Consider the following 21,671-nt stretch of genomic DNA (forward strand, 5'->3'; position numbering starts at 1 on the left):
GCAGATCATAGAAATGAGAAAGAGCTTATACATCCCACAGACTCTTAATAAGAACTAATTAATAGGAAGGAAGTGGCCCCTTCATTCTCTGTGGGAGGGTGGGGTCCTGGTGATTCTGGCAGGAGCCACGACTAGCCTGCCTCTCGTTGTACACAACTGAGTCCCGCGGACCTGCCAGCTGGGAGCACTGGAGGAAGGATGGGTCAGGAGGGACCTGTGTTCTCTGAACTTGATTGTTTAGAACCTTAGCTCGTCTGGTCTTTAAACTTGGAAACTCCTGGGTTGTGCTCAGTGATTATACATATGCAAGATTTGTGCTTATTATTAACTCAGAATTCATTGAAACTGGAGACAGTTGGTTATGAATACCATGTGTATAACTAGACACACAGTGACGCTTATAAAAAAAACATAAACTGGTCTTTCCATATATATATTTTCCAATAGCTCTGAAGTCAAAACTTATGGGAAACTTATAGGAAAAATTTATATACTGATTATGTTATCTTTACACTAATTTGCTGTCTTTTCTTACTTAAAGAAATTGTTGATGGCAATGTGAAAATGACGCTGGGCATGATCTGGACCATCATCCTTCGCTTTGCTATTCAGGATATTTCAGTTGAAGGTAAAAGACATGGTTAAAAGTCTGATTGTATGAAGATATTTAGAGTATTTTGTAAATTGAGCTTATAAATTAAAATTTGAATAGGATTTTGTAAACTTGAATAGCCATTTGCATGAGTGAATAAAAGTTCTGTGAGTTGGTTTTCACAGGTTTTATAGTTGTATGGGAAAAGACCCCAGCAATGCTGTTCCATTCACGGGGGTGGAATCATTTTGGAAAAGAGGAGCACATGTTCAGAACAGAAGTCGCTTTTTAAAATGAGCGTTTTTTGAGCTTCTTTATTGCTTATTAAACTAGTAGGGTCACAACTATAACAGAATTCTTTAGACTTAGAGCTGAAACGCTTTTTTTTCCGGTGCAAAAAAATAATCAATTGAAATCAGCGTTTGTTCGTCTGTCCTCCCTCCCTCGCTTCCTTTTCTCTCTCCCTCTTTTTTTTTTTTTTTTTCAGAATGTCTCTATTGTCCTTATATCTTTTGGCCTAACAACTGTTCCATTATTATAATAGAACCCTAGTCCTTGGCATCACCACTGAAGGTGATAATCTTTAGTCTTTTACGCCCACTGTACTCCTAAATATTTTGATAAATTCAGTACTGTTGAAAAGTGTCAAATTGACATTCTTAAAATTAGAATTTGCTTATTTAGCCCTCCAATCGTAAAACGTATAGTTGCAGAGTGTAAGGGCAGTCTGAATTGTCCAGCCAGTCAGCCTCCCCCAGCTTTGTCACCTAACACGTGACCAAGTACCAGCGTAGTCAGGGTGGAGGCGTTGTCTATAATTCTGCTCAGGACGGAGTACCCCTGACTCTGGTCTTTTAAAGTGATTTTAGTTACTAATCTACGAACAAACATTACAAATCACCAGTTTGCCTCCTGTTGTACCAGATGACATGCGGCCTGCCGTACTTGCCCTGAAGGAGTTTCTAACCCACTTAGACTAGCCGCTTCTAGCACTGACGCCCCATGTATGTTGTCTAAAAATCAAAGTAAGATATAATGACACTAAAACCTCAATAATTCAGGCTCAGGAATGACAGCCAGCTTGAATTAATGAATAGTCTGAATTTGAAAACTTTCATACAATGTACTTTTATTAAAGTACACTCCTTTCATGCTAAGGAAAATAATAAGATGCTTCTTTAAAGTTGCTGCTTTATTAAAAAAGAGTAATTTGTAACAATTTTATCAATTTTGTATACTTATAAATGTAAATGTTTAAACAGTTGAACCAACTTTAAAGAACAAATACTATTTTAAAAAACTTTGTTCACGCTTCTGCATGTGCTGGACTAGGAAATCCTTTTCTGACAAATGTTATGGAGAGGAACTTGTGCTCAGGTTGTTTTCTTATTGGTTACAAATTTCAAATTCGTGATGATATTAATTTAAAACAATTCTATTCCAAGGGTAGATATGAATGGTATAATCCATTAGAGATTTTCACCTAAATTATTAATGTGCCCAAAATAAGGTAATCAAATGACAGTATTTTGTAAAACATCACAATAAAAAGGTACATTAATGTACTTTTCAAAAGAGTAAGAAATTAAACATTCATAAGTGGTCATTTCATTAGCAAAGTACTTAAATCTCTTCAAGCAGACATCTTTCAGTGTCCAACACAGTAGATAACTTTAGTTTGTTAACTTATATTTTTCTTTTAGTTTTATGGATTCATTTCTTAACAACCTCACTTAGTTTCTGTAAGTCTACAGAAAAATCATCTTAATTTGCCTTAGTGAAGTATATGATGTAGGAAAAGACATTGTTGTTACAACTGAATTCTTTGAGGAGCCGGTCTCCTTCAACAGAATGGTGGGTCTGTTCCATGAGAGAAAATGAGAGATTAATGTGTCTGTTGACGAGGGCAGTCCAGATGGAAGTAGATGGGGTTCCTTGGTGGGTCATGTGGTTTTTCATGATGGAATGACACATGACACTCCCTACTATTATACCCTCAATCAGGGTTTGGTGTGTGGACGTATGTGTGCGCCAAATGGCCATGTTTCAGATTTCACCTACACCTGCAGGGCATGGGGCCTACCACAGTCACATACGTAATTGACACAGGCTTGCGGCCTCTTTACTGAAAGCTTCAAAAGGGACTTGGGGGTGGGAGAGACTCAGCTTTGATTAGAATAGCCAGTTAAATAAGGAGAAAACGTAGTTCGACATTCATAGCCTAAAAGTGTTCAGACATGTTCCGATAGAAATTAGGTGAAACTCCATTTGTAAATCTTGTAAACCTAAACTTCAGTCATAGGATTTCCTTGACCTCCTGTACCTCTGTTTACTTTTCTAATCTAAGTTTCATTTAAACTTTATAAAATACAGTACATTATTTCCTCCTCATGTGCTTTTTCTTATTAATAACATTGGCCAGGACCCCAAAGGTAGGCAGTTATGTATATAGCAGAACAAGTAGATATGGAGTTTCTTATTTCAACATCTATACCAATTAATCTTTTAATGAAGTCTTAGAACTTTCAGTCTTTTTATTGTCAAGAATTTGCTAGATAAGAGACATGAACAGGAATCATTCAAATATTCTTTTAGCACATAAAATTTAGGGGATGTGTTTATTTCATCTGGGTTATGGGTCAAAGAAAAGTCGGAACAAGAACAGACATTTTAGATAAATAATGACGGAAGACTTATTTCGATTTGAAAAAATCAGTGTTGAGCCTTTAATAAAATGGAAGGCCAGGGCCCAGTGTTAGTTAAGAGTCCACATGTTTATATGGGCTTTCTAAATTGTTGACATTTAAATACAGGCAGAATCCTAGGTTGCATAGGTCCCTTTGAGGAGCTGTTTGGAGGTATGTAGCTTTGGGTCCTCCAAGAAGCAAGTGCCAAGATGGTATTAGAAGCTGTCTTGGTCTGTTTGGGCCACCATAACAGAATACCACACACTGAGTGGCTTAAGTAACAGAAATTTATTTCTCACAGTTCTGGAGGCTGGAAGTCCAAGATCAGGCTACTAGCATAGTCGGTTTCTGGTGAGGACCTTCTTCTTAGCTGGTAGATGGCTACCTTGTCACTGTGTGCTCACATAGCAGAGAGAGAGACAGACAGACAGAATATGCAGCACGCTGGCATTCTTTTGTCTCTTCTTAAAAGGGCTAATCCCATGATGAGGGCCCCATCCTCATGACCTCCTCTAACCTCCCTAAGGCTCCATCTCTAAATACCGCCACGTTGGGGGTTAGGGTTCAACATAGGAATTTTGGGGGGACACAAACATTCAGTCCACAACAGAAGTGCGAGAGTTTTGTTGGAGGAAGCGCCTGTGGAGGATGAGGGGTGAGGCGCAGGAGATGGCTGTGAAAGCCTTCAGGCCAAAGCACTTCGCTAAGTCTCTGCTGGAGAAGGGGCAGGGAGGGCTCGGGGAGGAAGAGTCTCGCTCTGCAGTGCGGTCCTCAGGCTGGTTCAGCCCAGCTGATGGGGAGTCCTTACGCCTAGGTTGCTCTCAGAGGAGTCCCACATGCGGCAGGAATGGCCCAGGTCTAGCGCCCCTCCCTTGTTCAGTCTTTGGCTGGAGCAGCCCTGAGGAAATATGGCCTTTGGGGAATGCAGGGGTGGATTCCGAGTGTAGCAGCTGGGACATCAGTGGCTGTCCTGTGCTCCCGGCAGCAGGACGTCTGACCAGCACGTCTTCATGGCTACCACAGAGCATTGTTGTTTTGTTACCCTGGTGAAAGCTCAAATGGCCAAACTTGAAATTTACCAATAAAGAGCCTTTAAGTGTTGTAAAAGTCACTGGGTAAGGGAACAAATTTGAGACATAGTGGCCTCTGTGATTTCCATTTACCTAAGAATATAAATCATAAGTGAGATGAATGACTGGTTAGTTAAGTCATAAACTATACACATTTTTAAATTTTTCATTAAACCGGGTAAGCTACCCACCGCCCTGAAGTCTGGTTTTGTATTGATTATGTCATTAACTTAACAGTTGCTCCTGTGTTGTCCTTTCCAAGTCCCTCAGTGTCATCAGCAGTCAGTCACTGGGAGCAGGGTTCCAGCTCCCGGTCTCTTGCAGAGACTACGAGAAGAGATGATGATGCCTTTGGCTGTTGGCCCCCCGGGAGGTCTCTTCAGAAAGTGACTAGGAGTTGAGTGAATTAAGTGGCAAATATTTCCTTGTGGACATTTTTTTCTTGGTTATCGTTACAGAAACGTCTGCCAAAGAAGGTCTGCTGCTTTGGTGTCAAAGGAAAACCGCTCCTTATAGAAATGTGAACATTCAGAACTTCCATACTAGGTGAGCGGCGGGGGGCCCCCGGGTCCTTATGTTCTCGCTGGAATCCACAGATGTAGGGAGAACAGCGTTTATTTACAGTAGTGTTTTCCTCCTCCTACCTCAGGGGCTTTCTTTGTATATAGCAGAATTAAGGCTATGGAATTTTTAACACTTAGGGTCTCTCAGGGCAAAACGTTTGATTAAGGTTTGGGGTGCTGGTAGGACAGTGCTGTGTTTAGAAGTGAATATTGTGAGTGCCAGAGTGGGTCTCCAGAACGTGGGGGTGAGTGAATGTGCATTCCCGAGCTTCACCTCGTGCTGGCAAGAGGCGGCGGGAACGGCTCCTCGGTGAGAAGGAGAGACCGCAGCAGAGTCCGTAGGTTCCCGTGGACTCGCTCCACCCTGATGTCTCCACTCCGTAGTGCATGGAAAGACACTTCATCCACCAGTTTTGTATGATGGAATTCAAGAGAAGTAGGAAAATCATGTTTGAAAAATTGTAGGAACTGGATGAATGAAACCGCTTGTCATCTGAGAGCGTGATTTTGTCACTTGCTTCAGTCTTCTTTCTCATGCAGATCTTTTGTTATGATTATGTGTGAGTAGAAGTTTGTTTAGTTTTTTACCCTTTATATGGTGGGTCACCTGTGAATATAAATGGATCCCCGGCCACCATGGATGGTGAGAAATGAAGGATAAAGATGAGCCACAAGGAAAAATTGGGGAGGTTCTAGGTGCACAGATATTAAAGTGTCTGTCTACCAAGTGTCCGGTGCTGAGCTGGCCTTGAGTGTGCAAAGGTGAGAGAGAAGCCTGTCTGTCCCTGTAACGGGCTGCCTGGAGGATGAGAGGAGCTGCAAAGGGCTGGGACCCTCTGCCTAAACATCAGGGGGCCCAGATTTGCCTCCCACGCACCTGCTTGCTTTCTTCCTCGGGCCCAGGATCGGCCCACACTCTTCAATAGTGAAGCCCCTGTGTTTCCTTGTCCCCCGACCCATAGGAGAACTGAACCCCCACTCCCAGGCTTCAGTAGCCCGCTGGTCACCGCTGGCAGGCCCATAGCCTGAGGTTGTCTGAGGGACAGTTAGTGCTGGTGTTTCTGGGGACGCAGACTGGAAATCCAGATCCTCCCTGCTAAGTCCCTCAGGCACCTCCATGTCTTTCCCTTTAAAAAAAAAAGCATAACCTTAAGGAAGAAAGACAGAGGAGCGCCTGCGAGCTAATCGTGGCTTTTTCAGTGTTCTAGAACCCTTGGAGGAAAATGTGTCCTGGACATTTCAGGAAAGATGCCCTTGTGTATGTTTATTGGGCAGACCCTATGGAAAGTTCCAGAATGGAGACTTGGAGGAGAGAGAGAGAAGGAAATCTGGGCCTGGAGGGCGCTTACAGAGGAGGAGAGCAGCACAACAGTAGAGAGGGCATCTTCCCTCCTGCTTCTGCCCGTTCTCCCAGCACAGAACCAGCCTGGGGCAGGGGACGGGGAGGAGTTCCAGGCCCGGGGAGCCTGACGCTCTAAATGGAAAGGGGAGGAACAAGGGGGTGGCAGTCCTCCGTGGACCTCAGGAAGAAGACGGGTGTTCTAGGGGCCACAAGACCACTGGGTAGGGTGGGGAGGAAGGCACATAGGGGCCTTTTGTGCAAGTCAGATAGAAGGAAGTTAGGGGCCGTGCATCCCAAATTTCAGGCCAGCGTCTGACCAAGAGTGGACCCTTGCTGCTGCTTTCTCTCCATTAACATGTCTTCCTGTTCTTCTCGACCGTCGTGCAGCTGGAAAGATGGCCTTGGACTCTGTGCACTCATCCACAGACACCGGCCCGACCTCATTGACTACTCAAAGCTTAACAAGGTCATTCTGGGGGCCCAGCATGCAGTGTTCCCTCCGCCCCTCTGCATGTCGTCCTGAAAATGAGCACATCAGCACCGTACAAACACCGAGGCCACCGCCAGCATCGCCTGCCAGCCGCCTTGTGCACAGGGAGAACAGGAGGCGTGGCCAGGAAAACGCTCACTGTCCTGTTAGCGCAGGACAAGACCCAGAGCCAAGTCACCCATTTTGCCCAAATTAAGATATGTTTGTCGTTTTGGCTTGATTTACTGTGAAGGCTTTATCTATGTTTCTTAGAGGTTTTACACTCCTAGACTGTAAATATGAAAAGTGAACTATATGTTTTTTTGAGGAAAGAAAGGTTCAAATACAAGATAATTTACTTTACCTTTTCTGAAGGATTTAGTTACAGATGTATTTATTCAGAATTATTAACTTGTTTCTCACACAAGGGACACTTCATAATTATCTTGCTTTTGATATCAGATATTAGTGGTAGCCTGAGAAGTTTTGGAGGTTTCTTTTTGGTTTTAGTCTTTTCAGAAAATTCAATTTAAGAAACTTTACTTCTCCCTTTAAGTTTAAGATAGAGTGTACTTAAGTTTCAAATAGTCTTCAAAATCACTTTTTAAAAGTAGAAGTGTCTTCTTTGATGGAAAAAAGAAATCTGGGCCCCTTGTAAATCCTGTGCTGGAGGCTCTGTGCCACCCTAGGCGTCATGCCCTGTGAGATGTGAGGCTGCAGGCGCTGCCGGCCGGACGCGTTCCTCCAGGCGGTGGTTGTGGGCATTTCCTTCTGGTTGCTGCTGTGCTCAGCGGGCCGCTCACGCTGTGTTGCTGTGTTTTGGTGTGGAACCCACCCTGCTGCATGCTGCCCTCATCCGTGTGGCATGGGTGGTCGTTGGAGCAGTGTCCTGCCTTCCACCACCTTTTCAGTTGTCACATGCTCACCACCACTCTCCTGGCCTGTCTCCATTGACTGCAAGGTCACACGTGAAGAATTTATTTGCATCCGAAAGGTTATTACTACAGTCCTGTAATGGAAGGTTGCCTAGGAAATGGAGCAACCAGAGTTCCTCAGCTTCTCAAAGCGTATATATATTCTCTGACTCCTGAGTTATTTTGAAATGTTTCAGGGACAAGGTGTATTTTTTTCAATTAATCTTTATCTCATTTGTGAAATGAGGGGATTCAAGGTAGACTTAATTTCATTAGCAGTTTATAATGGTCAGTTTTTATTACAAAAGGTCAATAACCTGTGGTAATTGGCCATCTGAGATGTGTGAAAAAATGATAATAATAGCAGCTAATAATTATATAGCTCTAGATAAGACATTGTTATAAATATATATGTATATCTGTTTTAATATATAATATATACATGTATATACATTACTATTAATATATATTAATGTGTGTTTATATATTCATATATGTATATTACACATACACACACATACTCATTCAGTCTAATATAATGCTCTATAAAGTAAGTACTATTATTATACTAGTTTTACAGATGAAGAAAGTGAGGAATTCACTAATGTGCCCAAGGTCACATGGCCAGTTGCTGATCCAAGAAAATACTTAATTGCCACATTTTCTCTCTTTAAGTTACAGTCGAAATGAGATAGCTTTCACAAAGTCTCAGAATCATCACCCTGTATTTTTCATGCTGAAATTTTTCTTACACATTAAAAACAAAAAGAAAGAAATTTTTATTCAGCTATTTGGCTTTATAAACATTTGCAAAAAAATATCCAGGTAAGACTCTCTTTATGATGTGGCTGCTTTCAATGAAATGATTATATGTTTTGTTAAAACAGCATGTAGTTAAAAAAACTTTTTGCTTGAAATAATTATATACTCTGCGAGGCCAGGAAGCTTACTTTGGTTTCTTCACTGAGCACTGGGACTGTTTTTGAGGGCTGCACTTTTTAAATGTTTCACTGGATTAAAGTGATTGTGCTCATTGCAATGTATTGCAGTTTCTAGAATGTTTAAATGGCTTTGATGTTAAAATTCATTAAAGTCACCTCTGGACTAACACGACTTTTCATTTTGATTTTTCTCTCTTACATACCCCCATTCCAGATGCATAATGTTACTCTCTACTAGATTAAAACAAATGTTAAATAAGTCTTTTAGTTTTTCACTATTTCAGTTATACACTTCTGGTAAAATTTATTTTGTTTATAGATCTTTAACCAGTTGTACAGTGGAAGATAAATGTAATCTTAAGAACAAAAATTTCACTTCAATTTTCATTTGCAATTTTAAGTTTTTATAATTTCTTCTAGTCATTACCATCCTAGAAACATAATCTTTGCTCTCTGTAGCCCTCTTGTAACATTCTTGAGTGATCTAGAAGTTTTACCTAGCAACGTGTTTCCCTGTCCTCTTTACCCCTTGTCTTTCTTACCTTTAAAACAAGGGTGTTGGACTAAATATTTCCATGATCATCTTCAGATCTAGAAAGTATATGTTTCATGATTTTCTTTGGAATCATTTAAATTTAGTTATTAATAGAGTTGAAAATAAGCTTTGACGTATTCAGGATGTTCTTTCCCACCCATGAGAAAGTATCTGACAACTTTCCTCCTAGTCACAAAGCATTTGTTCTCTTAAACCTTTTGTTTACATTTTATGAATTGGATTGTGCATGGATTGTGTGTTTTTGTATCATTTTTGATGTTTCTCTAAATGTTTGAAGTGATTGGGAAAAGATAAGAAGGAAAATTATTCATACTATTACGGTTCTGTGTGGTTGGGAAGGTCTCCTCACCAAAGTGAGGATGTAAAAAATTATTCGTATGTCCTGTTCAAAAAACATTTTTAAAAACTAGTTATGCTCTTTTTCGTGTAGGATGACCCAATAGGAAATATTAACCTGGCCATGGAAATTGCAGAGAAGCACCTGGATATTCCCAAAATGTTGGATGCTGAAGGTGAGATGACTTATGTAAAATCTATGTTATGGCCATGCATGGGGGTCTGTAAAACTTTATAGTCAGTTTACATCTGAAGTACTTAGGATTCCTTAATGAGTATTAGAGAATTGCATACATAGCTTTTTCATAAATTATTTTTTAAAATCCCTCCCCAAAACAAGCCAGCAAAACTGTGGCAAAAAGGTTTGTAAAGGTTCAGCTTTGGCAAAGAAACAGAATGCTTTGGTTTGTGGTTTTCAAAGAAAAGCTTCCTATTTTAATTTTTTTAACAACATAATGTATTTTCCTTACCATGTAGAGACAAGTTTAGCAAATAAATCGTTTTGTGAAGTGCTTAAGGCTCTATAAGGAAAAATTCCTTCCTTCCAACTACAAGTTATAGAATCGAAATAGAGAATTTAGAACATCCAGCCATCAGTATGCCTCTTGAACTTTCACATTTCATTTTTAATTAGTCTCAGTTAAATTTAGTTAGATCCGAAAGAACTTCTAAATATTTTGCAGTTCAGCATCACTTATGCTGGGGACTGGTTTCAAATACCTTTTGTGCCCTTTAGGTATGATGAATTGTACCTATGTGTGAGTTACACCTATGGCACACCATTAAAGCACAAATATATGGAGACCATTCATTCATTTCACTTATTCACGATTCACTTATCACTCAACAGACATTTATTGAGCACCTGGTGTGAACAAGACCCTCTGCTAGGTACTCCAGGAGATAGTGAGATGTATAAGGTAGGGTCCTGACCTTAAGGAACTTAGATTACTGTGTTTGTTGTAATATTATTCCCTAATGGTCCATTGTTTCACTAATTAGCATTGTTGGGGAAAAGGAAAGAACTTGATTATAGTCAATAGTCAATCTTCTCTTCCTTCTTATTTTTGATCATTATGTTACAGCTGCCGTAACAAATTACCACAAATTGGTTGGCTTAAAACAACAGAAATTTATTCTCTTATAGTTCTGTAAGCTGTAGTCTGAAATCAAGATATTGGCAGGGCCATGCTCCCTCCGAAGCCACTAGAGATGTATCTTTCCTGCTTTTCCCTGCTTCTTGAAGCCTCAGGCATCCCCTGGCTTGTGGGAGCATCACTCCAATCTCTGACTCTGCCTAAGATGGTCATCTTCCCTGTGTGTCTGTCTCTGTGTCTCTTTCCCTCTTTGTATAAGGACACCAGACACATCAGATTTAGGGCCCTCCCTACTCCAGCATGACCTCATCTTAACTTGATTATATCTGCAAAGACCCTACTTTCAAATAAGGTCACTTTCACAGCTATTGAGGGGTAGGACTTCAACATGTCTTTTTTAGGGACACAATTCAACCCATAACAGTGATCTTTCAATTAGGATTCTAATGTTGCCCATTTATTAATTTAACCATTTTATCAAACACCTGTACTATTGCTATTAACACTTGAATATACTCTTCAGAATTCTACTGAATTATGAATTCTCCAAAACCCTTTGGAGGGAGAAAGTCAATAAAACAATGAAGTAGCAACATGGAAAAGTTCCATTTCCTTTTCATCCATCTGTCTCCTCTAAGTGAAGTTTACGTTTGTGTGGTCTCTCTTTTGACCTTCCCATATGATAAGTAACTACCCAGAATTTACCCACTTGAATTAGTGGGGAGGAAAAAACTGGCAACATTTAGTAAATTCATCTTCCAGGTCATTAATGCCTCCCTATTATATTAAAATTGAGGATGAGCACCGTCATCATTACTCTGGCATGCTAACATTCTGCCTAGTTCTTAGGTTTTTCCTTGGTCTCTGAGTCCTGGTCTCGGCAGATCTCCATTCTGCATATCCTTTGTGTTGACAGAGTACCTTAGCACTCCGTTCATTTCCTCCTCTCTTGTGACACATCCTAGTCTCTCATTACTCTTCTTCATCTTCCATTTTAGTGGTTCCAAAAAATGCTCACACATTATATTATTTTCTTTGTAATTTCTCATAAGAATCTTCTGGCAAAGAGTTATGAACTTGCTTGACTCGGGTGTGGGTCATGCTGTAATACAACTACCCAAGAGATTCCCCCATGAATTGCCCTTTGTATCTTTGCTGCCTTATGTTCGGACTTACCATCACCACAACATCCTCTTAACATGTTCTTATTTCTGCCATGCCTTTATCATATGTCATATACTGGTCTCCTCCTGTCAGACTGCTAATCCTTTTTGGCTAATCCTTACCTTCCCACCTGCTTCTGTTGACCTCGCTTTCTGTCATTTGTGTTAGTCTCTGAACCCAACCTAGGGATTTTCGAGTGGCTAATTGGGCCACTCACCCAGGAACTCACCTATGATAAAAAGTGGTGGAAATCTTCCTCTTCTTAACTATCTTCCATGCTTTTGAAAGGTTATAAAAGTTGTTTCCCTGTTTTCTTCCAAAAACATTTTTTGAGGTGAGCACCAGGTTTAGATTTGTGGGTGTGTGTGTTCTGTGTGGACTTGCAAAAGGGGGACCTTTGTGGAACCCTGGGCCCTCTATGTGTACAGCAATTGAAAGTCTGTGGGAATGTGCATTCTGTGGGAAATTCTGGAGTCTAATTCTGGCTGTGGATGTGACTTACTTGCTAGTTTAGGGTTCTTCTGAGCTCGCCATGCCCTTCTCTCTGGCAATTCCCTTATTTCTGTTGGCAGTTCTCAAAAGTGCATAGAGAGTAATAACTTTGCAGGTGTGACTTCTTTGATTTGAGCCAAAGTTTTAACAACATAGGCGTGTGGGGGTAAAGCGAGAAGATTCATTACTTTGGCTTCTCTGAGGCAGCACTTAGCGGGAGCCTGCTGGCCTTAGAACATCCCAGCAGTTAACCTTCTTTTCTCCACACAGATTTAGTATACACTGCCAGACCCGATGAGAGAGCCATAATGACTTATGTTTCCTGTTACTATCATGCTTTTGCTGGTGCACAGAAGGTGAGGATGTAAAATGTGAGTCACTGCTCACCCTTCACCTTCTGTGTCTGAATTTTTTTTCAATTGTTTTTCTCTTTTTTTTCCCTCTTATCTGAGTAAGGAGACCCGTCTGGTTCTGAGGAGGCAATCGTTTGTCTTTTTTAGTCTCTTTTCTTTAAAACTTACTTTCTGTCCATGCAGTAGTATGCCGTTCATGTTTGTTTTCCAGAAGATTCCATACTGTTACGCAACCCCACATCCTTTCTATTAATATCCTCTGAAAACCCAATGAATAGATTTCACCTTAGGGAATAACAAGGTATCTTTTTAACTTCCTTCTGTCCAGTGAGTGAACTGAGTTTAAAGTTAGAAAGCAATTCAGCAAAAAACGGTGTTTCCAAGGTGGAGGAAGAAAGGATGTGTGTTCACCTGGTTCTGTTTTCTCTCTTCCTATTGGTTATTTCAGCAGCTAATACAAATGGTAGCAAGAGTTGTAACAAGCCAGGTATACCCTTCTCTTTAGATGGTTTGTAACTACTGGTGATTTCTATAAATGGCATGGTAAGTATGTATAGACGGCATTAAAAGACATGGCCTCTCCGAGGAATTTCATCCTCATCCAAGCCAGGGCCATTTACAGAGCAGGAATACCAACAATTGTGAGGTTGGGGTGGGGAAGTGGCAGGAGAAATGGGGCGCTTGAGCTCTGCCAGCATTCCCAGCATCATGCATAGCAAAAAGTGGCAAAAGTGGCAGATGACCTGATATGGTCAGGAGACGAAAGGCCGTGGGCTTCATGAGTCACGAGGAAGTGATAACAACTCTGACATGCAGCATATGGGCTCTCATATTAATGCCCTGAGTGAATTTTTAAAAGCCCATCGGGGGTGGGGGAAGAAAAAAAGCCCTCAGTTTGATTACTAAAAGAGCATGCTGGTTCAAATTATTCCGTTCATGAACCGTGTCAGTGTTGTAGCGCCTTCATGAGGTTCAGGATTGTGGGCCCAGGAAACAGAGAAAATCAATCAGTGTGAACCAATTTGTTCTTCCCTTTCTCCACCCTGGTTTCTATTCTTCATCTGTGTGTGTTTGTTTTCTGTGTTATTCTTCCCTCCCTTCAGACATTGTGAACACTCCCAAACCAGATGAAAGAGCTATCATGACATACGTTTCTTGCTTCTACCATGCTTTTGCGGGAGCGGAGCAGGTATTCAACACTTGTCCATCCGGTTGCCGTGCTGCTCTTCTGCGTCGGTTCTAGTTGTGTGTGTGTGTGCGCACGCGTGTGGGTACCTGGGTGTGTGTTCGTGTGCTTCACATCTTACCTCAGAATCTTCCTGAGTGTTTTCTAATGACCTAATATGGCACGTTCCAAACTGTGAATACTTTTTTTAACAGCTTTAACTTTAGCCAGTTCCTGAAGTGTTTTTATCTCTCTCTCCTAAGACATTACTTTTATTTAAATTGTGGGAAATATTTGTGCTTTAGGAAACAACAAGCGCCATGAAAATTGAGCCGTGTTCATTGAGCACTAAAGGGGAAAGGGGAAATGTGACAAAGAGAAATGATGCCTTTCCAGTGCGCCCTTAGTCTCCTCTGCCTAGAAATTGCCTTCATGGTTCAGTGATTTGTTGTAATATCTTCATAAGACTAATCTTATTTTAATTGAAATAGTGAAAGGTAACAGTGTTAGAACCTCAAAAAATTCACATTCCTTAAGACAAACAGCTTGAGGGGCATTGTGTGTGAATGTCCTTCAGCTTTCTCCATGCGCAGCTGTTTGTGCTTCTCGCTCCTTCACATATCGGCGCTTGGAGAATCCTGATAGACTGAGATGGACAAAGGTTATGTTATTTCTGTTATTTCTTTAAGACCAACACCAGCAAATGGTGGTAACCAGAAATCGGCCCATATTTGGGCTTTAGAGGGGAGACTTTGGGGCAGGCTGTGGGCCTGGGAGCTGATGGGCAAGTTGCTCTTCTTAATTCATCATCTGATCATGGTTCAAGGCACTTTGCCATTCCTGCCCCAAGTTCCCCCCACAAAACGATGATAGAGAATTACGTATTACCTCAGTGACTTCCCATGTAGGTGACACAAAGTCTTTAAGCAAGTTCAGCTCTGTGGAAGGATCTAGCAAGTTCTACCTGTTCCGTTCAGGAGAAGAGGCCTTCTGTGAACTCAAGCGCAATAACATATATGTTCAGGACCCAGTCACTTTTGCTTTGATTTCCAAAGGCTAATGTTATTCAGAGAGTTCCCACCCCATAGTCCTGAGGTCAGTACAGTGCTCAGGTGGACATTCAGGGACCGGAGGTTTTGGGTTCCTTGACCCGTATATTTCTGTTACTAACTTGCTTGATGTTTTACAAAGCTTGTGTTTTAGACTAACGGTATCTCCCCATTATTCCCTACAGTATGTTCAGCCTGCCGTGTAAGTCTGTGTGAAAACTGTAAAAAAGGTGTGAAATGATTCATGGTATTAAACTGCCATACCCTCAATCTTATTCCACCCTAACCTAGAATCTGCACCATGTACAGCACGCCATCTCCCTCATTACCTCTCATGCCCCGCCACGTTCAGTTTTGTGTACGTGCATCCCTGTCGACAGAGCTGTCCTGTTTACCTATTGTGTTTTACAGGCCGAGACAGCAGCTAACAGGATATGTAAGGTTCTTGCTGTGAATCAAGAGAATGAGAGGCTGATGGAAGAATATGAGAGGCTAGCAAGTGAGGTAAAGGAAACGGGTGACCTGCAGTCCTGTCCGTACCCACCCAGAGGGTGAGGCACACAGGGGGAACACAGATTGTCAGTGTTTTTTTTCTTTGCATTTTTCATCTCAGATAGAATAAAAGTAGGGAAATATACTTGACCTCAGAGGCGGTTCATCTTGTAGCAATGTGTTATTGACCCAAAGGTAATCCTGGGGGTCTTTGCAACCATCCCAAAGCATCGCGCTAGTTGGCCTGTTTTGAGAAGTAGAATATGATTCCATCCTCAGTGGACACCTCCAGGGTTGCATTCCCTTAGATGACATTCATTACTTGTTTTTTTCCTGCTTCATTGGCTACTGACATCACATAAGGTGCTCTCCATATTCAGGAGCCCTGCTCCACACAGTGGCCCAGCGTCAAAGGAACTTGCCCTGTGGGGAGACATGACTCAGCCTTGTGTGTGTATATAAATATCAAGAGGGAAATTGGGGAAGACAGAGCCCTCCGTCCAAGATATTTGAGCATGAGTTTCCATGAGGCCATTCTACAGCTCTTCAGCCAGATTCTTGGTTCGAATAGCACTTTCCATGTTGCTCTTTTTTTGTTCTTGTTATAGCATAAATAGAAACTGAGCAGTCTCATCATTGCCGCTACACTGTGTTCCCCGTACGAGATACGGGCTGAGCGAGTGCCACAGCCACATCCTCTCCAGATTGACCTCAATCACAGTGACATGTATCGGAGACCAAATAATTTTTGCTCTGAATTAATTTAGCTGACATTTGATCTGTACTGGGGAAAGTATTGGGGCACTTAGAATAAATCTTCCTAGGTAGTGGTTTATATTAATCCAGTCTAATTACACTGAGTTTATATTCTGAGTGTATATTCCCTGCTGCTTTGGGGAAATCCAGTTTGGTGGCATTGTTTAATGCCGCTGATCCACTTCAGGGTTGAAGCATGACCAGGACCGAAGGACAGACCATCCTCAGTAATTCTCTCCCTCCTTTTCTTACATGGTCCTTCGTTTATCCTCCTCAAACTCTTAGGCTATGGGTATATCACCATTTTAACTAATTTTTATTCTTATATGCTGTCATTTTCCAAGTGATCATAAGTTAAATTATTAGTGGCTTTTCAGCAGATCATTTCTGAGGCCATGGTAGTAATTATAGAGAAGGAGGTCTGTACCTCATCCTTAGGCATTCACTACCATTGTCACTTTTATCATGTGGATTTCCTTGAAAGCTAGATATTAAATTAAAATAGACTTTGGCCTTGTCAGTCCCAGATTTACAATACATTTGTCTAATAAATTCGTTAGATTTGAGCTTATTTAAAATATGAATACATTTTAAGTTAAACCCAAATCTTTGCTGATTTTATTATACAACATTCCACCACGTCAGATTTTTTTGCTTTCATTTTTTTCCATTTAAAAGCTCCATCAGCATTTGTCTGCTAATGTCTGGTCCCCGAGTTTCCTGTAGATGTCACATTTTTGTAAAATATGGCTCGTGCTGACTTCAAGTTTTTGACCTGTGTATGATATTGTTGGGGTGGTCACTGGTGGCCGTGGGTGGATACTGAAGTTTTCATTCATGCCACAGTGCACAGACATGCCTTTCCTCCTTTTAGTCAGGAGTATTATACTTCTGTAATTTTAGGAACATTAGGTTAATGCATTCCAAATTGTTAGGTGCTTCTGCTTTTCAATAGGGGGCAGCTTGCTGGTGATTTCAGCAGTATTTTTGTGTTTTGGGAGCAGCTTTTGGAATGGATTCGTCGCACGATCCCCTGGCTAGAGAACAGGACTCCTGAGAAGACCATGCAAGCTATGCAGAAAAAGCTGGAGGACTTCCGGGATTACCGTCGGAAGCACAAGCCCCCTAAGGTGCAGGAGAAGTGCCAGCTGGAGATCAACTTCAACACCTTGCAAACCAAGCTGAGGATCAGCAACCGGCCCGCCTTTATGCCCTCCGAGGGCAAGATGGTGTCGGTGAGTAGCCCAGGCTCAGAAGCTCTCCTGGTCCCATGGGAAGCCCTCTTTTTTCATAAAATCTTTTCTCTGATGGGCCACTGAGCAAGAGGCGTTGACTTCTTCAGTCTGTAGTTACTGAATATAATTTTGGCCCTGTAACCACTTCATTCTTGATATTTTTCTCCCCACCATCATGCAGTTCTCGACTCCTAACTGTTATAGGTGTGGTGCCTCACAAAGGGCAGGCCTCCAGTAAACACTCAGTGAGCGGCCCTCCCCATCTCCTCCTCTCCTCACCATCCGGCTTTGTCTTCTTCCCAGGTCTCAACACTCGGTGAATGGCCCTCCCATCTCCTCCACTCCTCACCACCCAGCCTTGTCTTCCCCCTAGGTCTACCAGCATCTAGATCCCATGCCCTCTGTTATCTGCTGTTACGACCTACCCATTTCACCTTCTCTACAACTTAGTCCTACATTTATCTCCCTCTCTTTGCATCATCAGTTTCTCCCTCTGTACTGAATCATTCGCATCAGCATACAGAAGTATTCTAGAATATGCCAGACAAAAATTAAAACCCTCTATGACTCCACATCTCCCTATAGTAACTGTCCTATTTCTCAGCTCCCCTTCCAGCAGAACATGCAAAGGGAGTTCTTTTTGGAACTGATTTTCAGTCCCTCACCACTCCTTTCTTTCTTTCTTTTACTCTTCAACCTGGAGTAATCTGGCTTCTACCTGCACCCCCCCCCCCAACCCCCCTGGAACTGTTCTTGTCAAAGCCAACGGCATCCATGTTGACAATCCAGTTGTCACTTTTAGTTTCATACTCTCTGTAGCTTTGACCCCATTAATCACTGCCTTCTTGAAATTCTTTCTGCTCTTGAACTTACAGTTTTTCTTCCTACCTCACCAATGAGTTCTTCTAATGCTGCTCAAAGATTTTCCTCTTCTCCCCAGCCCGGAGATGGCCAACTCCTGGGCTTGGTGCTGACCCTCTTCTCTATCTTTGCACCCTCCAGGTGGTTTCATCCAGGCCTGTGGCTTTAATGACCACCTGTAACGCCTCCCAAATTTTACATCCCCAGCTCTGACTTCTCCCCCAGTTCCAGGATCATCTGTCTGCTTGCATGTCTCAAAAGCATTCCACACCTAACATATCCAAGAGTTCTCCCACAGTGTTCTCTGTCTTAGTAAGTGCCATCACCGTCCCCTAAATGACTAAAGCCCCAAACCCAGGTGGTGTCACTGATTCTCCCTTTCTGTCATTTTCTTGTGTCCAGTTCCTCAGCCAGACCCATTGGCTCTGCTTCCAGATTATATCTTAAATCTGTCCTCTCTCCACCTCCACTGCCATCAGCCTGTGACAAGCCACCATTCTCTCTCCTTCAACCCTGCAGTAACCCCTCACTGGCTCTTCTTTTTCTTTTGCCCCCTAAAATTCATTGTCCGCAAGGCAGCCACTGTCATCTTTTTAAAATACAAATCAGAGCATGTCTCCTTCCTTCTCAAAACCTTCCAGTGACTTCCCAAAATATTTAGAATAAGATTCAGATTCATTTTCCTGGCCTATAGGATCCGATGTGGTCTGACCCCCTCCCCACCCTGATGATCGCCTCTCTTGCTGGCCCACCCCTCACTCACTACACAGCTGCCCTGACTTGCTGTGGTCCTTCCCACATGCATGTGGAGCACATCCCTCTTCAGGCTGTTGACCTTGTTCCCTCAATCTGGGATGCCCCTTCCCGACTTCTTCACATAACTGACTTTTTCTGTCACTGAGCCAAATGTCTGTCCCTCGGCTCAAATGCCACCTCCTCAGAGGGGTCTTCTCTAAGTACCTTGCCTAAAGGAACCACCCCCACTGGGTTCTCAGCATCACTTGACCCTGTTTCCTTCACAGCATGGCACTCTCCAAAATGAACTTGTGTAAATACTTATTTATTGTCTTTCTCCCCCCACCATCATGAAAGCCACACAGGCAGGGAACTTCATAGGTGTTATTTCCTCTTATAGAAAAGTCTCTCTCTAGTGCCTGGCCATAGTTGACACTGGCTGGACGAGTGAGCCGTCACTGAGTAAGAGTCATTTTGGATTGAGTCACTTTGAGGCTTCATCTTCTTCTAGCCAGAAAATTTAAGCCCTCTCTGCCTTTGTCCACACCTGGAGAAGTATTTAGGTGTCATCAGGTATGTACTAGCTGATGAGAACAACTTTGTTAGCCTTAAAAGGCCCTGGGGATCATTAAGACATTTAGAAGCCAGACACTTGAATGGTTATTTTGGGTCGGGAGGGTGAGGGAAGGAAAAGAAAACAGGAAGAAAATACTGTCAAACATGTGGTGGAGGGGATTTATAGGAAAGCCCAGGAGGCCGCAGCGTGGCACATTTGCCTTTGCTTGTCCTTGAACCCTCCCAGGACATTGCCGGCGCCTGGCAGAGGCTGGAGCAGGCAGAGAAGGGTTACGAGGAATGGTTGCTCAACGAGATACGGAGGCTGGAGCGCGTGGAACACCTGGCGGAGAAGTTTAGGCAGAAGGCTTCAACGCACGAGACGTGGGCTTATGGTAGGTAGACTAGACTCGGGTTGGGTGTTTGAAAAGTCAGAGTTGAGCTGTGGACAGACCCACAGCATGCAATGACTACTCATTCTGTCCCTAATGCCTGTGACCCTGTGGGCAGGTGTCCTCACCTCTCTCCACTCTGCTGTCCCAGGACTAAATTTCTTCAAGAGGTGGGCATGAAGATTTCTTTTCTAATCAAGCAGATAATGTATTTTTTCACAAAATGGCACTCAAGATGCATTCTTCCCATACTTAACCAAGGCCTGGCCTCCTCCTGTCTTACCCCACTTTTTTCTATTTGATTCCACAAGTATCTGTTTATTCCCTCACTGTGGGGCAGACAGCCCTGGCCCAGATCCTCGCTTCTGCTGACAGAATGTTTACTAAATGCCACAAAGCAACATAATTTCCCACTTAGGAAATCTGCTTGGAAAGGAAGAATGCAAGGTATTTATAGTCTATGTTTTCTGTAGTCTTAACTTCTTATTTCACTAAGATTCATCTACTTCTTTTAAGCCCTGCAAACGTACCTGTTTCCAGAGCCATGATACTAGGGTCATATTTTTTTGGCTACCTGCTGTTTGCTCAAGTAGAAGAACAAAACGTTCCCCCATCACATAATCTATTTTGAGAAAGGGTAGGGAGGTCCCCCTCCTCCTTTGGTTCCCTTTTGCTTTATTATTGTTTGATTGGTGATACTGCACAGCAAGATGGTTAGTACATGGGCCTGGAGCCGGACAGGTTGGGGTCCCCAGCTCTGATACTTCCCAGCTGTGTGTCTTGGACAAGTTCTTAACCTCTCATTGCCTCAGTTTCCTCTTCAAAGTGGAAATAACAATGATACCTCCCTCAGCAGGTTTTGATGAAGATTTAATGAGTTCATATTTATAAAGTATTTAAATCAGTATCTGGCACATAGTAAGTGCTATGTTGTTATCATTAAATATATGAACATTTGCTTTCCATTTCTAGCTTTATAGAATTAAGTTCTTAAAGGTCATCAACCGGGGAATAAATGTGGGTCCAGATATAACCACAGCGGTTGCTTGATTTAAGAAACATTTGTAGGGAAATAGGTGGAGGTTCAGAGAGAAAAATTTCTAATATTATCAGGAAAAAAACCACAAGATACGTTTAACCACCAAAAGTAAAGCTTTCAAACAAAAATAATTGGGGTAAAGGTTGAACCCGTGGGTAGGCAAATAGAGTACAAGCAGCTTATCTAACTATCCCAGGTAACTCTTGTGAGCTAATAATTACTAACTTAACTGAGCATCTCACTGGAAAATCAGGTACTTATTACTCAGGATGATGAATAATGCAGATTTATTATTTGCAATGTACTCAGCATGCTTCCCTTGTCCCTTTATGTGTAGACATGAGCTTTCAGACAGAGGGACGCGGGCATCATTAGCAGAGTAACGGCCTGAATTCCACTTGAAATACTGCCTCCGCAGCTTCAGTCCTGTCCTTCTTTTCCCCTCTTATCTTGGTTCTTTGGAATCTTAATGATTCACTGAGAACTTTGCTGGCACAGAGAAGCTGATGCGTAACATCAGAGTATTCACACTCCTTGTTACAACCTTTGCAGGCAAAGAACAGATCTTGCTGCAGAAGGATTATGAGTCGGCGTCGCTGACTGAGGTCCGGGCTCTGCTGCGGAAACATGAGGCCTTTGAGAGCGACCTGGCGGCGCACCAGGACCGGGTGGAACAGATCGCTGCCATTGCGCAGGAGCTCAAGTACGTGCTGTTTGCAGGCACAGCTGCTGACATTCAGCCGATGCCGTCCTCCCTGTGAAGCCCATGGGCTCTGGGTACAATGGAAGGATTCCATGAAGGGCTTCCCCAGAGCA

At 42.4% G+C, this 21,671-nt stretch overlaps 1 protein-coding gene across 1 annotated transcript in view; it reads left to right on the forward strand.

Annotated features, from left to right (window-relative positions):
• ACTN2 (actinin alpha 2) overlaps positions 1–21,671 on the forward strand; it is a 66,302-nt gene that overhangs the window by 26,383 nt on the left and 18,248 nt on the right. Inside the window, exons 4-12 of the mRNA XM_046653648.1 lie at positions 542–628; positions 4,808–4,895; positions 6,642–6,720; positions 9,565–9,646; positions 13,680–13,765; positions 15,202–15,294; positions 17,043–17,273; positions 19,672–19,819; positions 21,408–21,558. Coding sequence (XP_046509604.1) covers positions 542–628; positions 4,808–4,895; positions 6,642–6,720; positions 9,565–9,646; positions 13,680–13,765; positions 15,202–15,294; positions 17,043–17,273; positions 19,672–19,819; positions 21,408–21,558 — 1,045 coding nt within the window. The remainder of the gene's footprint in view (positions 1–541; positions 629–4,807; positions 4,896–6,641; positions 6,721–9,564; positions 9,647–13,679; positions 13,766–15,201; positions 15,295–17,042; positions 17,274–19,671; positions 19,820–21,407; positions 21,559–21,671) is intronic.

Source organism: Equus quagga, chromosome 2, assembly GCF_021613505.1.
Source record: "Equus quagga isolate Etosha38 chromosome 2, UCLA_HA_Equagga_1.0, whole genome shotgun sequence".
NCBI classification, from domain to species: Eukaryota; Metazoa; Chordata; class Mammalia; order Perissodactyla; family Equidae; genus Equus; species Equus quagga.